At 43.7% G+C, this 19,127-nt stretch overlaps 2 protein-coding genes across 12 annotated transcripts in view; one reads left to right on the top strand and one right to left on the bottom strand.

Annotated features, from left to right (window-relative positions):
• The window catches only part of C3H11orf65 (chromosome 3 C11orf65 homolog), a 35,217-nt gene extending 28,202 nt beyond the window's left edge, over positions 1 to 7,015 (top strand). For all 8 annotated transcript variants that reach the window (XM_053310991.1, XM_053310994.1, XM_053310990.1 and 5 more), the window contains one exon: positions 6,579 to 7,015. In XM_053310991.1, the coding sequence (XP_053166966.1) occupies positions 6,579 to 6,721 (143 nt within the window). In that variant the 3' untranslated portion in view covers positions 6,722 to 7,015. The remainder of the gene's footprint in view (positions 1 to 6,578) is intronic.
• A 715-nt stretch (positions 7,016 to 7,730) lies between these two features.
• ATM (ATM serine/threonine kinase) overlaps positions 7,731 to 19,127 on the bottom strand; it is a 223,205-nt gene continuing 211,808 nt past the window's right edge. For all 4 annotated transcript variants that reach the window (XM_053310959.1, XM_053310960.1, XM_053310962.1 and 1 more), the window contains exons 60-64: positions 11,797 to 11,883; positions 11,571 to 11,685; positions 11,220 to 11,283; positions 9,796 to 9,932; positions 7,731 to 9,699 (exon numbers count right to left, since the gene is read on the bottom strand). In XM_053310959.1, the coding sequence (XP_053166934.1) occupies positions 9,516 to 9,699; positions 9,796 to 9,932; positions 11,220 to 11,283; positions 11,571 to 11,685; positions 11,797 to 11,883 (587 nt within the window). In that variant the 3' untranslated portion in view covers positions 7,731 to 9,515. The remainder of the gene's footprint in view (positions 9,700 to 9,795; positions 9,933 to 11,219; positions 11,284 to 11,570; positions 11,686 to 11,796; positions 11,884 to 19,127) is intronic.

Genomic DNA, 19,127 nt, shown 5'->3' with positions numbered 1-19,127 from the left:
GAGCCCTGTGGAGACAGGGAGCCATCTTTAGTAGCTGTTTGTGTGTGTAAATGGCTTTGAGAACCTTTTTTGAAAAGCGTTATATAAATATGCATAGTATTAGTAGTAGTTGCAAACCCCTGCAAAATCAATTTTGCTAGAAGTGGTGGTGGAGGGACAAAAGAAATATGAGCAATGATGCCTCTCAATTTTCAACTCTTAGCTTGTTGTCTTTTTCCAGATTTTGTGAGAGATTCACTTTGACACAAGTTAAAGGAGAAGACAAAGCACTACAGGCCACGTTGTGGGGTGGAGATAATTTTTGAATAGTCCCTCAGTTTAGTTGACCCAAAAAAATCAAAGACAAACTAAACTCAAGAAATGGTTGTACAAACTAGCACGGAACTTCCCTAAAACGTGACTGCTTTGAGCAGTGCTTTCAGATATAGACAGTTGTGAGCAGAAACTGATCAATTATATGTATTTGTGAAGAATATAAATATAAAATGACTTTTTCCTCACATAATATGTATTTAATTTAATGATACTATTTTAACCAATGCCCCCAGGTTACTTTGACTAGTTTTTTGGTTAGGAAAACAATTTTGTTCATTCACAAACTTTTTGGTAAGTAAGTCTATTTGTGCTTGTTTCATGGAGTTTTTATTTTAAAATAACAAGTGTCTTTTCCTGTTATAAGCCTGCTTACTATTTATATAGCACTTCCCAAAGTGCTTAAATGGTATATATTTACAATTATGCCTTACTTGGTAATTTTATTGATCTGGATCATGATCTGTTGCAGTCATAAGAATGGGTTCTGTGCCTGCGCAGGACCATTTGGGCAGAATTGACTAGCTCCTTGAAGTGCTTAGCACATGGTGAGTTTCCTCAGTTTGGGCGGGCTAGCATTTTCTCCTCAATTCCTTTCTGACCGCAATTGTGTCGGCACCTCAGACAGTGAGCTCCTCGGAATAGAGCAGTTTTTCTGTTAGAAAAAGTAAAAAAAAAAAAAAGATTAGTTTACAACGTGTTATGACCTTGGACTGGACCAGACAATTCTTATTCTAAATCTGTTAACTTGACAGTATGATAAAACACTTATTTGGTTATGACTTTGGACTGGACTCAGACTTGCACTTATGCTTGAGTATATTTAAATCCTTTATTTCCCATTCCCATAATGGATAAGAAAAAAACTTTTAAATGTTACATTTGCTGCAATGCTAAACTTCTATCAACGGATGATCATGACTTGTGTTTACTTTGTTTGGGGGGAGAGCACAACACCTCCACCTGTAAGATTTGTTTAACTTTCTTTCACCAAACGAGAAAGAACAGAGTGTTACAACTGAGGGCAGTTCTTTATTATGAAGAGCTTCATCCTGGCAACCCGATAACAAACATGAGGTATGATGTCTAAGTTGGTGTCGAGCATGGTGGCAAAGCTGGTGCCAAGGATTGCCGCAGCGCAGTCTAAATCATAATATAGGGCAGGCATTGCACTTGTGAATTGTAGGCCCCTGAAATGAGGGCAAGTCTTTATCATGTAGCCTGATGTAACAGTTTTCAAGACCCACCAGTCTGATGTTATGGTGCGCCATGCGTGAGCATGACTCGCCAATCTGATGGTGTTGATGGCTAATGGGGTCAGCTAAGAGATGGTGCAAGCCGCTACCTGACCCTCTCCGATGTTGTGAGAGGGGGAATAAGACAGAAGGTCCAGCAATGGCCATTGTTGCGATGGGTGCTTCTGAATTTCAAAGACATTGCTTGTTGGCCTCCGTCTGCTTATTACGTTGGGTATATTTCCCTTTTTGTTGAGTGGTTCGTTTTGCAAAGGGTTGGTATGTCTTCTGGTAGTCCCTCTGTTCCTGAGGCCTGAAGGACGACTGTGGACGGTAACATGACTGTTGTTTGTAAGTGGAAAGTGCTGAGGTAGAAGAAGTAGTGAAGGTCTTTGCTGTAAACTTCTACTTCTTCTTTGTTTCCATTGTTGCATCCGTTTTTTCCAAGAAGAGGCCATTGCCATCAAACGGAAGGCCTTCGATCTTGTCCTTCATATCATGTTGAAGGGAAGAGGACCATAGCCAGGCGTGGCGTCGCAATTTTATGGCCGCAGTGATAGACCTAGATTCCGATTCCACTAAGTGCTTAGTGGTGCTAAGCTGCTGACAGGTGAGGTCACCAGCTTTCTGTAGATTCTTTTAGAATCGTGCTTTAAATTCCTCTGGCGAAAGTGTGTCAAGATCTTTTTCCAAGTTTTCCCAGAGACAATAACTATATTTTTCCATACAGGCGGAATAATTGGCAATCTTGACCGAAAGACAAGAAGTGGAATACAGCTTCCTGCCCAAGACGTCCAACTTTCTGTCTTTTTTGTCAGCAGGAGTAGTATGTCGCTTTCCTGACCTTGATGTGGTGGCACAGTCAATGACCAGAGAGTTAGGTACGGGATGTTTAAACAGGTAGGTGTTGTCCTGTTCCCATACCTGGTAGAGGCCTTCCAACCACTTTGTAGTCTGAGTAGAAGTGTGAGGCACCTGACACGCACATTGTGCAGCGTTGGAGATAATCGGAAGAAGAGGCAAAGCCACCGTTGGGCCATCTGGGACTGAGCCATGAAATTGTAGACAGGGCCATCTATCGTTTTTATTTGGGACATCAGATCAAGACCCAAGGCAGCTGCCATTTGTTTCACATGGGAATGGTAAGCTTTCAATTCCTCGGTTGGCAAGACGTGAGAGGGTGTCGCTACATCCGGAGAAGGATCCGGTTCAACAACTTTGGTATCAGATTCAAAATCTGACGAACCATGATGACTATCATTGGATGCAGCAGCAGAAGGAGAGCGCAGAGAAGGACCCCTGCCTGGTGACGGCAAACATGAGTGTATAGGTGGAGACAGTTCATCTGTTTGAACAGCTGTAGGAGACACCTTCTTCATAATGGTATGCGTCTGCTTGGTAGACATCAGCTGTAAAGTTTGTGTGGAAATTGTCAAGGACTGCACCTTCCGGACCGGTGGAGCAGGAGGGGCATCCCCTGCAGACAATGTACGAATTGGCAGGCTGCAGGTGCCAACCTGTGGCTTCGAAGAACCCAACACACTCGGCCTCTCCTCATAATCATAAGCAAGCCCTGGTGAGATTGCTCCCAGCAAGGCCATTTGCGCTGACAGGGAAGCATTATGGCTAAAACCACGAGTATGCCATGGTGTCATTGTAGTAAGTTGAGTTGCCGTTAGCAGTTGAGGCACAGGGTTCACAGGTGCTGCAGAACCATCATCCTCCAAATGAGGAAAACCCTTAAAAGTAGACAGAGTGGTCGTGTTGGAGTCCAGCATAGTAAGGATAGATTGGGCCGTGCCAATATCCAAAGGTGCTCCCTCGGTATCAAAAAGGTCACCCTCTTTGAGTGCAAGAGTCATTGGTGCTCAAAAACAGGGGGTCACTGTTGTAATATTAGCTGGTGTGTTTAAAGTAGAAGCCAATTCTTCATCTCTTGATGTCAGCGGTGATTTTATCAGAGTCAGTGCAGGCATCAGAACATGCGCTGTCAGTATCGCTTGCATCAATATCGATGCAGTCGGCAGTAATGACGTCGAAGGCTGTTGCTCCAAAGCCGAAGGCGATGTCAACGTTGAAGGCTGTTGACCTGGTGCCAAGGTTGGTATCAATGTCGAAGTGCGGTCTGCTGACTGTTTCGATGTCGATGGATCCATCGACTGGCTTTTGACAGGGAGACAAAAAAGCAAGTTAGCTTTGCAGGTCCCGGCAGTCCTGAGTTTACGTGAAGAACTGAGCATTCAGGTCAACTGGTCAAAGTCCAGCCTGGAGCCAGCCAAGTGCATGGACTACATAGGGATGTCTTCAATGCATGGTTGCAACGTGCATTTCTGCCTGAGGAACGCTTCCTCTGTATCAAGGCGGTAGTAATTTTGTTCATGGGCCAACCCACACAAAGAGTAAGGCTCCACAATCCCAACCACAACGGAAGGCTCCACAATCCCGACCTAAGGATTTTGAACCTAACCATGTGGATAGGCTCCTGAAGGACATCCTCCTCAATAACAGAAAAAAGTCTACTCATGTCAGTTACAACAGCAAGTGGAAACAGTTCAGACTTTATGCTCAGGAACATGGCTTCCTGCCTTATAAGGCTACTTCCCGGGAGGTCTTGCTCTACCTCAAATCTCTGAAGCACAGTAACCAGACCAATGTCTCCATCAAGGTTCACCTGGCCACTATTTCTGCTCTCCATCCTGGATGGGACAGGAAACGTCTCACATCCGGATTAAAACATTCCTTAAGGGGTTAAACAACCTTTACCCGACTTTACAGTGGCCCACAGATCAGTGGAGCCTCTCCCTTGTTCTCTTAGCCCTGATGGAGCCTCCATTTGAGCCCATGGCTGTGGCACCTTCTAAGTTGGTAACACTGAAAACGGCTTTTTTATTGGCCATAACGTTGGCACGCCATGTCAGCGAGCTAAATGCGCTTTGTATAGATCTTCCCTATACCAAATTCTATGCAGACAAAGCAGTGCTTCACATGGATCTTGAATTCAGGCCTAAAATATTATCTTGTTTATTTATTATTTCTCTGTGTAAACCACCCTGAGCTATTTTTGGAAGGGCAATATATAAATCAATTAAATAATAATAATAAATAGTCACTGACTTCCATATTAATAGTGACATTGTTTTACCTACCTTCTTCCGAAATCCCACAACACTTCTTGAGCGCTCGTTGCATTTCCTGGATGTGACATGTGCTCTCCTTCTCTACTTGAAACTGACCAAGCCCAAAACCATATGGCCCCATTCTACTAGGGCTGATGCTACTTCTGCTGCCCATATGGCAGGAATCAAGCTCAGAGACATTTGCACTGCAGCAACTGGTCCTCTGAGCATACCTTTGTCAAGCATTATGCATTGGACCTTTGCTCTGCAGCTCATGCCAACTTCGAGAGGGGTGTCTTACCTTAAGGTTCTAAAAAAGGGTCTTACCTTGGCATACTACTCCCGCCTCCAGACGGACAGCTCGTTAGTCACTCATTCTTATGGCTGCAATGGATCCCGATCCAGATAAACAGGTTGCTCACCTGTAACCAATGATCTGGTACTGATCCGTTGCAGTCATAAGACCCTCTCACCAGCCCTGCTGCAGTATGCAAAATGACAACATGCATGTTTGCAGAGCAAAGAAGGCACTACTTACCTTGTGGAAATGTACACTGCTGCCATACGACGATTCTCAATGTCGGTCCCTCCAGGAACTGAGGAGAAAACGGTAGCCCGCCCAAACTGGGAAATGCACCACATGCAAGGGGCAGGGCTAAGCGCTTTGAGGAGCTAAGAGTCCAGCGCAGGTGCAGAACTCATTCTTATGACTGCAACAGATCACTACCAGATCATTGGTTACAGGTGAGCAACCTGTTTTTATAACATGTCTTATCCATACATGTGTGTGTGTGTGTGTGTGTGTATACACACACACACACGAGGGTAGGGGGGGAGTTTAAAGGTTCACAATTGCAAGCATGCTGCAATTCTGTGCAGGTGCAGAAAAAGCCTAGAACTTACATAGGAAGCTGCCACATACCATTGGTCCATCTAGCTCAGTATTGGCTACACAGACTGGCAGCAGCTTCTCCAAGGTTGCAGGCAGGAGTCTCTCTCAGCCCTATCTTGGAGAAGCTAGGGAGGGAACTGGGAACCTTCTGCTCTTCCCAGAGTGGTTCCATCCCCTAAGGGGAATATCTTGCAGTGCTCACACTTCTAGTCTCCCATTCATATGCAACCAGGGTAGACCCTGCTTAGCTAAGGGGGCGGGTCATGCTTGCTACTACAAGACCAGCTCTCCTCTCACAACTTGGTCCTGGGCATGGAGTTCAGAGTCTTCAGAACCTGATTTCTTGCACTTAAGATATAAAAATAAAAGCAAGTTCTTTGTGGCTGTGATGACAGGCTTGCAAATGTTTAGGCAATGAACAATAAATATTCAAAAATAAAGCGAAGGTTATCAAACCTGGGTCCCCAGATTTTACTGGGTTACAGCTCCCATCATCTGTCACAATGGCATTTGGCCACTGTGGCAGAGGGATGATGGGAGCTGTAGTCAAACAAAATCTGGTGGCTCAAGTTTGAGGATCCCTGCTCCAGAGACAAAGGCAGAATGAATAAGCTTTGCAGTAGGTGGGGCAGGGTTCTAAACAACAATTTGTGGCTGGGAATGATGGGATTTGTATTTTGACAACATCTGGAGGGGCATAATATATGCAGGCTGGAGGATTCATACTATGTTGGCAAAGGAGTTCATTTTTTAAAAAGCATAGAGCTCCGATAGTGACCTACTCCAGGGTCACCCAGTGAGCTCATTGTGGGGCTGAAATTTGAACGGGTTATGCCCTGCTTCTTAGCTCCTGTTCGCCCCATGTACTTTGAAAAAAGCACAAACAATAAAATGAACTAGTAATAAAATATACTAGACTTCCACTATTGATATAGGCTTCTTTTGTGTGCAGCTGTCCATCTGAATTCTTTTAAATATTTAAAAGTTTTATTCTACAGACTAACTTCCGTCTCTGTTCTTTAGGTTTCCAGTTTACTGAACGACTTTACGACAGTCCTGAATTAGCTCACCTACCACAGACTATTAAAAAAATAGCACTTTCTCAAGGTAGGAGAATGAATCTCATCCCAAAACAGCCAGTACCAACGAACACCCCATTTAACTGAAAGGAGGTTTCAGTGAGGAAAAAAACAACCTGACAACTTTACAAGCATCAGCTACAGTACAACTACAGTATAAAGCTTCAGGAGACCAAACTAAACAAGATGAATTTAGAAAGATAATGTTAGTATCTGATTGTGCAAGCCTGGTTTATTCAGGCACATTAACATACAATCCAAATGCATTTGAAATCAAATCTAGTTTTACAGTGGTATAATGTTAAGCTACCTTGGGTAAATGATATATATTTATATTTAGAATGGCAATTTATACATTATAATAAAAACAGCATTCCACAATTGTACTTTTCTCAAATATAACCCACATTACTGTACAGCCACACTTTCTCCACCAGCAGCCTCTGGTTGTGGGGAAAGAAACTGGAATCTGGGTTCTGTTTTAAACTGTACCAGACTGGATGAGGGGGAATACCACCAGGGCCCAAAATTGTGCTGAGGGTTTCTTCTTCTTCTTCTGTAGAATGCTTTTTTTTGCTAAGTGTGAGGGTATGCATTTTCTTAGCTTTTCTAATATTCTACAACTCTGTTGGGGATAGAGCTCCTCATACTAGCTACACTTTTTCTGAGTCTTCCTCTTTGCAGAGGGAATGCCAAAGGAGAGAAATCATTTATAGATGAGATTGTGAACAGTCTTTTAAAGTGACAAGATAAGGCTCAGAAATATGACATTGCCCCTTGTTATTCTCTGGAAAATGGCATGTGTGGCCAATGTTGTAAAGAATCCCTAATGTCTCGACCCAAGAATTTAGTGAAAGACTGAAAACAGTGACTGATACTTGGCAAGAATAAAGAATTGTTGGGATCAGGTGTGCCACACAGATTTGGAAGCTATAGAGAAATCTAAAAGTGCCTTTGCAAGGTTGAGATATTCCCTGTCCTAATACCAAAATAAAAAGCGAACAGGTGAAATTCTTGCAACTCATAATAAAGCTTAGTTCTATTCTTTCTACTGCTATATTGCAAGCGAAACTGGAACAGATGTTTTTGAGGCAAATGCTTGTCCAAAATAGCTTAACTTTATTGCACATATGCAAGAAATTCTGTCACTTTCTTCTAAGTTCAAATTTATTCTTTCCATGTGAACAATACAAACATACATGTTCCAGATAGTATAATATAAAGAAGCAAATCTATGGTTCACATACTTTAGCTTACTAACATAGTCGGTTCATATAAATTATAATGCCCTTGCTGAATCCAATGCACATAATCAACAGGACCCATTTTAAAAACAGAGGGCAACATCCATACTAGTAGCCTGGAAAAGGAAAACATTCCATGTGAGGTGCATCCCCCCCCACCCCGCCCCACATTCCCCTTTTCTTCTGTTGCCCCCATAGCCCTCGAAAACTTGCTTGAGGGTCCCCCAGCCGTCAAGGATATATTTTCAGGGAGGCACAGAGGGAAAAGGGCTGAGCAAATATTCCTCCGAGCGCCCACGTGAGCGGGTCTGTCTGCAGTTCATTCAAGTACTAGTCTGGATGCTGTCCACTGAGACTAACTTGCATCTTTGAAACAGTAATGCAATCACTGAACTGAATTTTCTTTTTAAAAAAGTGAAATGTAGGATAAGGCCACTATTTCCATGATATAGAACAGGCATAAAAATACATTTTGCACATGGTAAGATTTTGTTAGCTTCTACTAAAACTTCCATTTGAGATTTTCAGTTTGTAAGAAAAGGTATTTCCAGCAGCACTTATAAAAAGCAGAAGGGCACCCACAGTTCAGGGGTGTATATTGATACATTCGTTATACCTGTTCACCCTTCTGAAGCCAAGTAATTGCAGCTATAAAATGGCTGAAGTAAAACACTGTATCTTCAACAGTAAAGGTTTACATTGTACATATAACTGAACATAGTTTATGTTTATTTCTCTCCCAGTATTGAAATTGAGCCTTCTTTTTGGTCATGTATTTTGTATGTCAGTTTAAAGTCTGCTCATGTACTATACATGTCAGTTTTAAGTCTGATCTATGAAGGGGGAGAATTGTCAGTCTTTGTCCCCAGCCTTAAAAGCAAGGAGCAACTTCACTTCTATATTCTAAACACCATTAATCAGGGGCTCCCAGCTATTTCCACAAGTAGTGTGCATGGTAATGTTACTCTACATCAGTGATTCTCAAACTTGGGTCCTCAGGTGTTATTGGACTTCAACTCCCATAATCCGCAACCAAAGGCCACTGAGGCTGGGGATTATGGGAGTTGAAGTCCAATAACACCTGAGGACCCAAGTTTGAGAATCACTGCTCTACATGGATGGTGCACTTCTCAAAAACAGTGCTGCACATCTGTAGCCTGGGTACATTCTTAAAAATCTGGCAATGGCTTCTTAGTTGACAAGGGACCACTGTGCAAAATCCAACACGTCAGATATTGATCATTTTAAATACACCACCCACAAAGAGCAGTGCTATTATTGCAGCAGCATTCCTATGTTACGAAGTAAATTTTTATGAAAAAGCATCATCATGTCATTTTGTTTAAACCTATTATAGTAGTATTTACTTTCTGTACATAAATAGTTTTCCTTGTTTCTTGGGATCAGGGACAAACAATGTGCTTGCATGCCAATCCAAGATGCCCAGATTTTGACTTCTTATGAGCAAGGAGGACAAAATTACAACATGTTTGAGTATTTATAAACACACAGTCCCTGGTTCAACAGCTTTCAAATTATTATTTTCTCCATGAACAGTTAAAAGATGAAATGCTGACCACTTTCCTTCCAAAATAAAGCCTATTTGCTTCTTATTCCTGAAAACCAGCCATATATGTTCATACCCACGCTTTCCACCCTGGAAAGAGGCGGCTGAGATTTTTTGGGTCCATAGCTTGCTGTATGAGAAGGTTCACTTGACCTCCCACGCTGAGCACTGTTCCCTCTTCCACTCCTTTAAGTTTCTCTTGAAGTCGCATCAGGACACGTTCTGCCACTTTATTAAAAGTCTGATTATCACCACTGGGAATAGGAAAATACACATTACAGGAGGCCTGCAGGAAATCATATTAATTACAAACAAAAAGAATAATGTAAGGTAAACTCTAGACTCCTTACTTTGCCTTTTTATTACATTCCTGATCAGCAGCATTTAGACTAGAGCTGACATCAACCTCATCCTCTGGCCTTTGCTGTAGATACAAAGCTTTTAAAGGGTTCATGGTCCAGTCAAAAAGAGGGTCATACAGAAGCACCTAGACATAAAAGACAAATATATTAGGGATGTGCACAAAACATTTCATGCATATCCGGAGGGGTAGATGCTGACCATTCAAGATTGTGTCCGCAAATGCTCAGATGCCATTCCCAGGCCAATGCTGCCACAGGCTGCTGGAAACAGGGAACTTCCTGTTCCCAAGCAAGAAGCAGCCCTGGTGTGGCTTTTAAGAATAGACCACAGGCTGCTTAATACGGACAGTGCCACTCTGGGGCAGTGGGAGGCAGTGGCGGAGCAATGGAGAGGCAAGTAAGACCTACCTACCTACCTCCTGTTAAAGCAACCGCTTGCCCCTGCCAGAACAATTTGGCTGGGGCAGCTCGAAGCGTTTCAGCGCCTCGAAACAGAGGCACCAAAACAATTCTTGCACATCCCTAAAATATGTTTCTAAATAAAGTGTGCTCAGTGTCCTAATAGCAGGTAACTGTAAGATCCAGAGGTGCAGGGTCATTTTCAAAAGTAGCAATCTGGATTGGAACAAACCTAGAAGTTGTTCAAATTCTGTAAATAAACACTGGGTTTTACATAGAAATGCAAACAGACACAATGCAATGAATTCCCCAATCCAGTGACTTTTGCTGGTGACTTCTTTGTGCTTTGTTTTTTAGACTGATACCTTTTGGACAGGGAAGGAATCCTCTCTTTTCTTTTGCTCTGCAAACTGGTCTGAGAACTTTTTTGTTGAAAGGCAGTATATGACATTGTTAAACAAACCAAAGGCAAAACAAACCAGCCCAAGCCCATTTATGTGCATTTCAATGTTCTAGGAAACAGTAGGAATGAGTCCCCAAATTTTAATAAATTTCCATGTTTTACCATATATTTATGTGGCTTCATGATGTCAGTCTAATGCTATTTTCTCAATTAAAATACCCCAACTCTCTTAAAACAGAAAAGGTTCAGAAGTATATGAAACTATCTCAGTAGAGCTCCTGTTAGAACATGTTTCTCTCCACTAGGTTCTACATAAAAGATCTGGAAATGGCTAGGGCGTCTGCCAGGTTAAAAACAATGCCCTTTTTGATGCAAGGTTCTGAAATGGGAGATATACCATTTAATGTCAAAGAACATTAGAGTTAATATCCTTTTAAAAAAAACCTATGGAGGAATAATTCTAAGATGCTGATAAATGTAATGTGAAGTGTGCAACATACACAAAAGCATCACTGGTGATTCCAGCAGAAGAAACAACATTTTTGCACCAATAAAAGGAATTAAAGCATTCCTTTCAGTTTTTTATTTGAAAACATGAAGAAATGCTTACCTCTACAATAGTCAACAAAGCTTCTTGGGAATTTCTCATAACTACCATAGTTTTTTCACAGCATCTAGAAGATATTTTCAAACAAACAGCAAATACGTGTAATGATAGCAATAGTTATCTATCTATCTATCTATGATAGCAAAGTAAGATTATATATAATATTATGGGTAACAGCAGACTTTGTAATTGGCTCACGTTATATTGTAATGAACATGTGTCAAATATAATCACTACCCACATTTTCAAAAAAATGAACTGAAATTCTGTTGACAATTTAATATCTTAAATAATCGACTTAACATCTAATACATTTCTAAGGGAAAAATCAGCACTTGCAGAACTATACTTTACCTCCTGAAGACTCCTTCTACACCAGTGATGCCCATCCCATCCACTATATCTCTTGTTAGCCTAAAAGGTACAGTCTCTGGGGTAGGGAGGATTTTGCCCTGCTCAAAAGCAACACCTGAAGAGGTAGAGGGGGAGGGGAAGAGGGAGAGGGGGAGATTTAAGCAAGGCATCAATATACATAAAACAAGTTGAATCTGAAAATGTGCTCTAATGTTTTTATACATACCTAGATCTATGTGCACCAGTTCTGCAGTTTGCTCATCTAACAGAATATTCTGAACATGTCTGTCTCCAAGGCCAAGTATATAGCCAACTGAAAAGAGAAGTTTTCATAATGAAACCACAAATACATTCACCATAGCCTATAATTTGCTCAATATTAAAGCAATATGCCTCTTTATAAAATTATTTAAAATCTTATATAGAGCACATCCAAAGTAGCTTATCAAAGACAAGCAAAAACAGTACACATGGTGCGTCTTCTTTTCCTTCACACCAAAGTCCACTTTGCTCCATCAAATACCACTCTAGAGGGTCCCTGGCTTTCAACAAAATTTTCTCAATGGGCAAGATGGAAAGAGGGGGACTGAAAGCTCTGAGACATGTTCAAACCTTTGGACCTCATCCTGAGTAACTATAAAAATACACAGTCATGAGCAGCTCTCTTCCATACTGAATCCAACAGGGCACTAGGTCATACTAGTAATGTACATGCCATTCTCATCTCAAATTTAAAGAGGGTACCTTTTGCCTAATTTTGTCACTATAAGCCTTGCACAGGCTGCTATTAAGTGCTTTTGAGAATGATTTTGAATCCAGTGTTAATCCAATTTAAAAAATAAAAATCCAATGTTACTAGGCTCATCAAAAAGTGTTTTTGTACTTCCAATAAGTGCAGGGTTTTTTGATGAGGTAACCCAGGTACATATGTTACATAAATACCACTGAGAGAGAGTACAGGGGTAGGGGTGGTCAGGTGGAGTTATATTTGAATTAAATTGGTTAAACGTGAGAAAATATTCGTTTTGTAACCAAACATCAAAACAAGGACTGTACACAAATGCCTTTCTAGCTGATCAATCATTTACCTTCTAATCAATGTTGATTAAATTTAAGTAAATTTGCACATTACTAAGAGCTCAATATGGATGCCCTTTATGAAATAGTGGAAGTGGGTGCCTTACAATTTACTCAACAAAGCAAAAGTTACCTTTAAATATTTTCTTTTTCATTGACTGGGTTCGGATGTAACAAAAATGGCTTGTGCTAACAATCTATATATTTAATTCTCTAAGGCATACCCATGGCTAATCTCATGTGTGGCAGCTCTTGCAAGAGTTCGCGAGCAGTTGCCAGATAGCCATGGGTATGCTGCTAGCGGGCGGCGATGGAAAGCGCCTGCTGGGCCAGCCAGGGTCGGAAACCCAGGCCTGCGGGTGGGGAAGAAAAGCTCTGGGCGCCAGCCAAGCCTGCGGGCGGGGAGGGAAGGGAAAGCAGATTGGGAGGGGGAGAACAGCCTGGGGCTGAAGGGAGGGAGGAGAGACAGGGAGGACTAGGGGCACAGATGCTCTGCACCAGGTCAGCTAGTAGTTAAGAATCCACACCATGGTTTGAGCTTCGAGATATAAAAACAGGCAAACCATGGTTTGGAGATCCTTTACTTTTCCATCTCCTCAGAACTCAGCTTCATAAATTCACATTCTTTTCTACTATGGTTTGTAAATCAACTTCAAACCATGTTGATCTGGTTCGTGATCCGTTGAATCCATTAGAATGGGTTCTGCGCCTGCGTGGAAGCTTCTCTCTGTCGGGTTCCACAGCTCCTTTTTGGCACCTGCGGCCCGCCTCAGGTGGCTATTTAAGGTGAGAGGAAGCGCAGGCACCTCATTTCCTTTACGACCGCCATGGAGATTGCTCAAGATTTCTGCAGCTCCTTTGTTTTGGATCCTTGTTAGCTATTCTAAAGTTCTACTGATGACATAAAATGGTTTTGACTCGGACTATTATTTGGCCACACTTTGGATTTGCGACTTGGACTGACTGATTTGAAAATTTGAACTTTGACCGTTTCTGTTTCTGCCTTTGCTTGCCGATTTTGATCATCGAAAGATTGGATGGATTTCTGGCTATTTGACCATGGACTATTTATGGAGTGAGTACTATGGATACCCCTAAAGGGAAGAAAAACTTCAAACGCTGCACTAAGTGTAAAGCAAAATTGCCCTCACAAGATGGCCATAGCTTGTGCCTGTTGTGTTTGGTGGAGGCCCATGTAACTTCGGCCTGCAAGGTTTGTCAGTCCTTTTCAAAACAGACAAGGAGGAATTGGGAAGTTTGCTTAGGGGCAGCGCTTTATGATGATGCTTTAGCTGCGTCCTTGTCTAAATCACCGTGGACACAAGGCTTGAGGGCCCTGGGTTCGGCCCATTCTAAAACCTCTATGCCCTCTGAGAAAATCCCTAAGTCCTTGAAAAGGCCGAGTGACAAAATGGCGACAGTCGAGAAACCCGCAAAACAGGTGCGAAAATTTTATTCTTCAAGTTCGATGCCGTCGCTTAAGTCTGCACAAGATGTGGTCTTCATTTCGGCATCGACAGCGCCATCAACATCGGGGAGTTCAGCTCCAGCACCGTTGAGACCAAAAACACCGATCCGCTCGGCATCGGCGTCGATACCGAGAGACTTTGCCATCGAGTCAGCAACTAAAACCATCGACGTCGAGACACCCCGTGATATCAGCATCGGCATCGGCCTCAACACTGAGGGAGGAGGCAGAAACAACTGATGCACCCAGAACGGCAGAGGCGTCCAACATGCTGACCACACCAGCACTGACGCGCTCAATACCAACCGCTCGTGAGCTAGTGCCTACACCAACAACTATCAGATCCCCTTTGACATCGAGGGATGAGGAACAGCCATCAGTCTTGAACACACCAGCCAATATTACCACTGTAAGGCCTCGATTCCGGGCTCCCATGACATTCTCTTTGGAAGAGGCTGATCTCTTGGACACTGAGGTGCCTCCTTTGGACCCTCTTCTGAAGATGCTTGATTCGGCAGCAACCACCCCTTCTACTTTTCATGGTTTTCTCTGATGATGACCCTCGGCTCCAGGGTTGCTGACGGCCACCCAACTCGCCACTGCTGCACCATGGCTCACTTGTGGTTTTAGCCATGCTGTGAAAAGAGATGGTTCTGCCAGGTACCACCTCAATGGGTATGGATTACGACTTTGAGGAAGACCGTGCATGGAGACCAGTGGTCTCTGTGGTCCAAGAGCCTGAAATCAATACATCTCCGCTTCACATACACCCTCTATCAGTAGGTGATGCTCTGTCAATACCTGTAAAAGAACAGAAAACAGATTCCACACAAATCCCTCTGTGTCTTACTGCCACCAAATATTCCCAAACAACAGTAAGACTTTTTGCCATGTCAGTGGCGTAAACGGAGCCACTGCCAACAATTGTTCCTCCGCCCCCTGCATCGCCGGGCACTATGCCACCACACTGCTCCCTGTCTGATGATGGCTCTGGAGACAGTCACCATGGCTCCTCAGATTTTGAATCGGATACGGAGATCGTGGAGGCAGATCCATTCCCAGATGTGGCTACTCCAGCCCACGTTTCACCATCAGAAGAACTGAAGGCATACCACTCTCATGTAAAGCATATGGCATCCGCACTGCGTCTGGATCTGTCTTCTCAGCTAAAAACCATAGATGATTCGGTCTGCAATTTTATGCAGCAATCCCAATCTGCCCAACCGGTTGCTTTACCTCTGCTTCCAATAATCTCTAATGAAGTGAAATGTCCTAGGCAATTTCCCCACATGTCTACGCCTATGCCGAAATATTTGGAAGGCCTATACTGTGTGCAAGAACAAGATAATATGTATCTATTCAAACATCCAGTCCCGAACTCACTGCTCATTGATTGTGCGACCAAGATCAGGAAGAAGGCACACCACCCCGGCAGATAAGGAGGGGAGGAAACTGAACGTCATGGGGAGAAAGTTATACTCTACCTCATGTCTCTCTGTTAAAGTGGCAAATTACTCTGCATGCATGGCTAAATACAGCTATTGCATCTGGGAAAATTTGGGAAAGGATTTGGATGCACTGTCTCCAGAGGAGCTTGAAGAGCAGATTCCGCAATGCTTTGCAAAAAGCAGCTGACCTCACCTGCCAACAACTGAGCACGGCTAAGCATCTGGCGGTATCTGAGTCCCGATCCATCACTACGACAATAACTCTGAGACAGCATGCGTGGCTAAGGTCTGCTGTCCTACAACAGGACATGAAGGACAAGATAGAGGGTTTACCTTTTGTGGGAAAGGACTTTTCTCAGAGGAGACAGATGTGACAATGGAAAAGATGGGGGGGGGAATCAAAATTTACGGCCAAAACTTTTACATCTTCTACACTGGCCTCAACCTCCTATGCGGGAAAACAAAGATCATTTTACAGTCCTCATCCAACATATAGACAACAGGACCGTTGGGACTACTGCAAGTCATACCAGCCCTACAATAAACGCAATACTTAACAAAAGGGCAAATTTCACACAAACCGAAAGCAGGCGGAGGGAAACAAGCAGCAGCTTTGAGATCCAGGACAGCCCATCGCATCACCTAGGAACGCACCTTTGCTCCCCAGAACATCAAGGGGCACATGCAACCGGCCAACAACATCAACACCCAGCCGACCCCACTAGCCACGAACTCCATCAGGTTAGCTAGTCATGGTGCCACATAACATCGGATCACTGCGTACTAAAAATTATCACATCCGGTTACATGATAGGGTTCAAGTTTCACCCGCAATTTCAGGGTGCGCGCTTCACAAAGGCAACACCGGCCTTATGTCAAGAGGTACAAGAACTCCTACGCAAGAAAGCAATAGTGCCGGTGCGATGGGCACAGAGACAGGAGGGGTTTTACTCCCGTTATTTCCAAATCCTGAAGAAGGATGGAGGTATTTGACCAATTATGGACTTAAGACATCTGAACAAATACGTCCATGTGAAGCTGTATCGCATGACAATGTTACAGGATATCCTACCGCTTCTACATCAGGAATGGTGGCTGGTGACGTTAGACCTAAAGGATGCCTACTTTCACATAGGGATCCGTCCATCCTTCCAAAAGTATCTGAGGTTCACTGTAGGAAATGCGATTTACCAGTATCAAGTTCTCCCATTCGGATTTTGCACTGCCCCGAGTGTCTTTACCAAATGCATGGTGGTGATGGTGGCCTACTTAAGAACTGTTGGGAATTCTCTCTGGTAAGAGATACCCTTCTATTACAGCAGAGTGCACAGAGTCAAAATACAGCGGGGTCTGACCAGGCATGCGTGTTTCCTTAGAGTAAAAGAAACTAGGAGCCAGTTCAAAGTTTCAAATCAATATCAGGAGTCTTTATTGGAGAAATCTATTCTAGATAGGAAAGTGGAGAGACAGAATCTCTAATCTATCTAGTTAGCTGGATGCAGAGAGATGCTGTCTGCATCTCTGCACACATGGTGCAGAGAGAGAGGCGAGCGTGTATGATAGGGAGAAGAAGGAAGGAAGGAAGGAAAGGAGGCAGGCAGGAAGCCCCTGACAGTAGCAATCTACATATCAAAGGGATAGTGTCAGAGCAGTAGAGAGGAGGAATGACCAATGTCTTGACCCCCTCTAGCCCTCTGACTCAATAGTGTGTCCCCCTCTGTCACTGAGGCAGCGCAGAGTCCTTCATTTCCAACAAGAGCAAAGGGGCTGAAACTGTACCCCTATCGAGACGATTGGCTCCTGTCATCAAAAGACAAAAAAGTCTTACTTTCGCAGATACAATACATGTTGCAGCTTCTCCAAGACCTTGGAATACAGGTCAACTGGAAAAAATTCAACCTTACACCAGTGCCCACCATCTCGTACATTTGGGCTGTACTAAATGCTACAATGGGAAGAGTGTTTCTGCCGGAGGAATGTTACCAGACCATCATGTTGCTGGTTCAACACTTTCAAGCCAACCCTTCACAACCAGCTCATCAAATACAGCACCTGTTGGGCCTGATGGCCTCTTCCAAGTCTACTGTTTGATATACCCATCTGAAGATGAGGAAACTGCAGATGTGGTTCCTATCATCCTTCAATCTGCTCCGGGACAGCCCAGTGAAGCAGCTGCTTGTTCCTATGCCAATCCTTTGTGCGCTGTCCTGGTGGATGCAGAAGACCAACCTACTCAGAGGGGTGCCATTTCAAGCATAGCCCCCGCCAGTTTGGGTCATGACGGATGCCTCCCTTCAAGGATGGGACGGACATTGCAATGCCACCACAACTCAAGGTCTCTGGATGCACAATCAGCGCCAACTGCATATAAATTTTCTAGAACTGTTGGCAGTTTTTCAGTCAATGAAGGCCTTCCTTCCAATGCTGCAGGGCCAAGTTGTGCAACTACAACTGGACAACACTACTGCCACAGCCTACCTAAACAGGCAGGGGGGAACAGTCTCCAGGTCCCTGTGTACACTGAGCCTTCAGATTTGGCATTGGTGCATGAGAAACAGCATTACGCCAGTGGCAATCCACATCAAGGGTACAATGTTCTAGCGCAGGGTTTCTCAACGTGTGGGTTCCCAGATGTAATTGGACTTCAACTCCCATAATTCCCAACCAAAGGCCACTGGGGCTGGGGATTATGGGAGTTGAAGTCCAATAACATCTGGGGACCCACACATTGAGAAACCCTGTTCTAGCGGATGGACTCAGCCGATCCTTTTCGATGGAGACCAGACACGAGTGGGAGCTGAACAGCAAGTACCTTCATGGAATCTTCGATCTATGGGGTCACCTGGACTGGTTTGCTACAGAGCAGAACACAAAATGCAAGCTGTTCTGCTCCAGAGCGGGACACAATCCACAATCATTGGGGGATGCTTTCCAAATTGGGGGATGCTTTCCAATTGGACTGATCACTACATCAGACTTACATGTCCCCCCACCCCCATGCCACTTGTGAGCACGGTAGTGGTTCGGCTCCTGAGCGGCAATGTGAGGTGCATTTTGATCATACCTTGGTGGCCATACCAAGTGTGGTTTCCTCATTTACTCAGACTAATGTCTCATACCTTCCAGAGGCTTTCAAACCAACTGGACCTACTAATTCAAGAGGACAGACGGGTTCTTCACCTGGAAGTTCTCACTCTCCAGCTGACAGCATGAAATATGGACTGTTAAGGATGATCCTGCTGAATAAACATAAGCTGCCTACCCAGAAGAACTACACAAGTAAGTGGAAAAGGTTTATGGCCTACACTAAAGAATGTGGGTTGCATCCCAAAAAAACTACCATCTGGGATGTCTTGCTTTATCTGACAACCCTGAAGGGGTCGGGACTCTCCAGTGGATCAATAAGAGTTAATCTCAATGCCCTGTCTTCCAGACATCTGGGCTCAGAGGCAAAATGCTGTTTTCCCATCCGTTATGCAAGAGTTTTTTGAAAGGCCCCACTAACCTCTATCCACCTGTACGTCGACCTTTAGAGCAATGGAGCATCTCTCTGGTCCTCTCTGC

The sequence above is a fragment of the Hemicordylus capensis genome, chromosome 3 (assembly GCF_027244095.1).
Source record: "Hemicordylus capensis ecotype Gifberg chromosome 3, rHemCap1.1.pri, whole genome shotgun sequence".
In the NCBI taxonomy this organism is placed as follows: Eukaryota; Metazoa; Chordata; class Lepidosauria; order Squamata; family Cordylidae; genus Hemicordylus; species Hemicordylus capensis.
The sequence above is the reverse complement of the archived record's forward strand: the minus strand, read 5'-3'. Positions and strand labels throughout refer to the sequence as shown.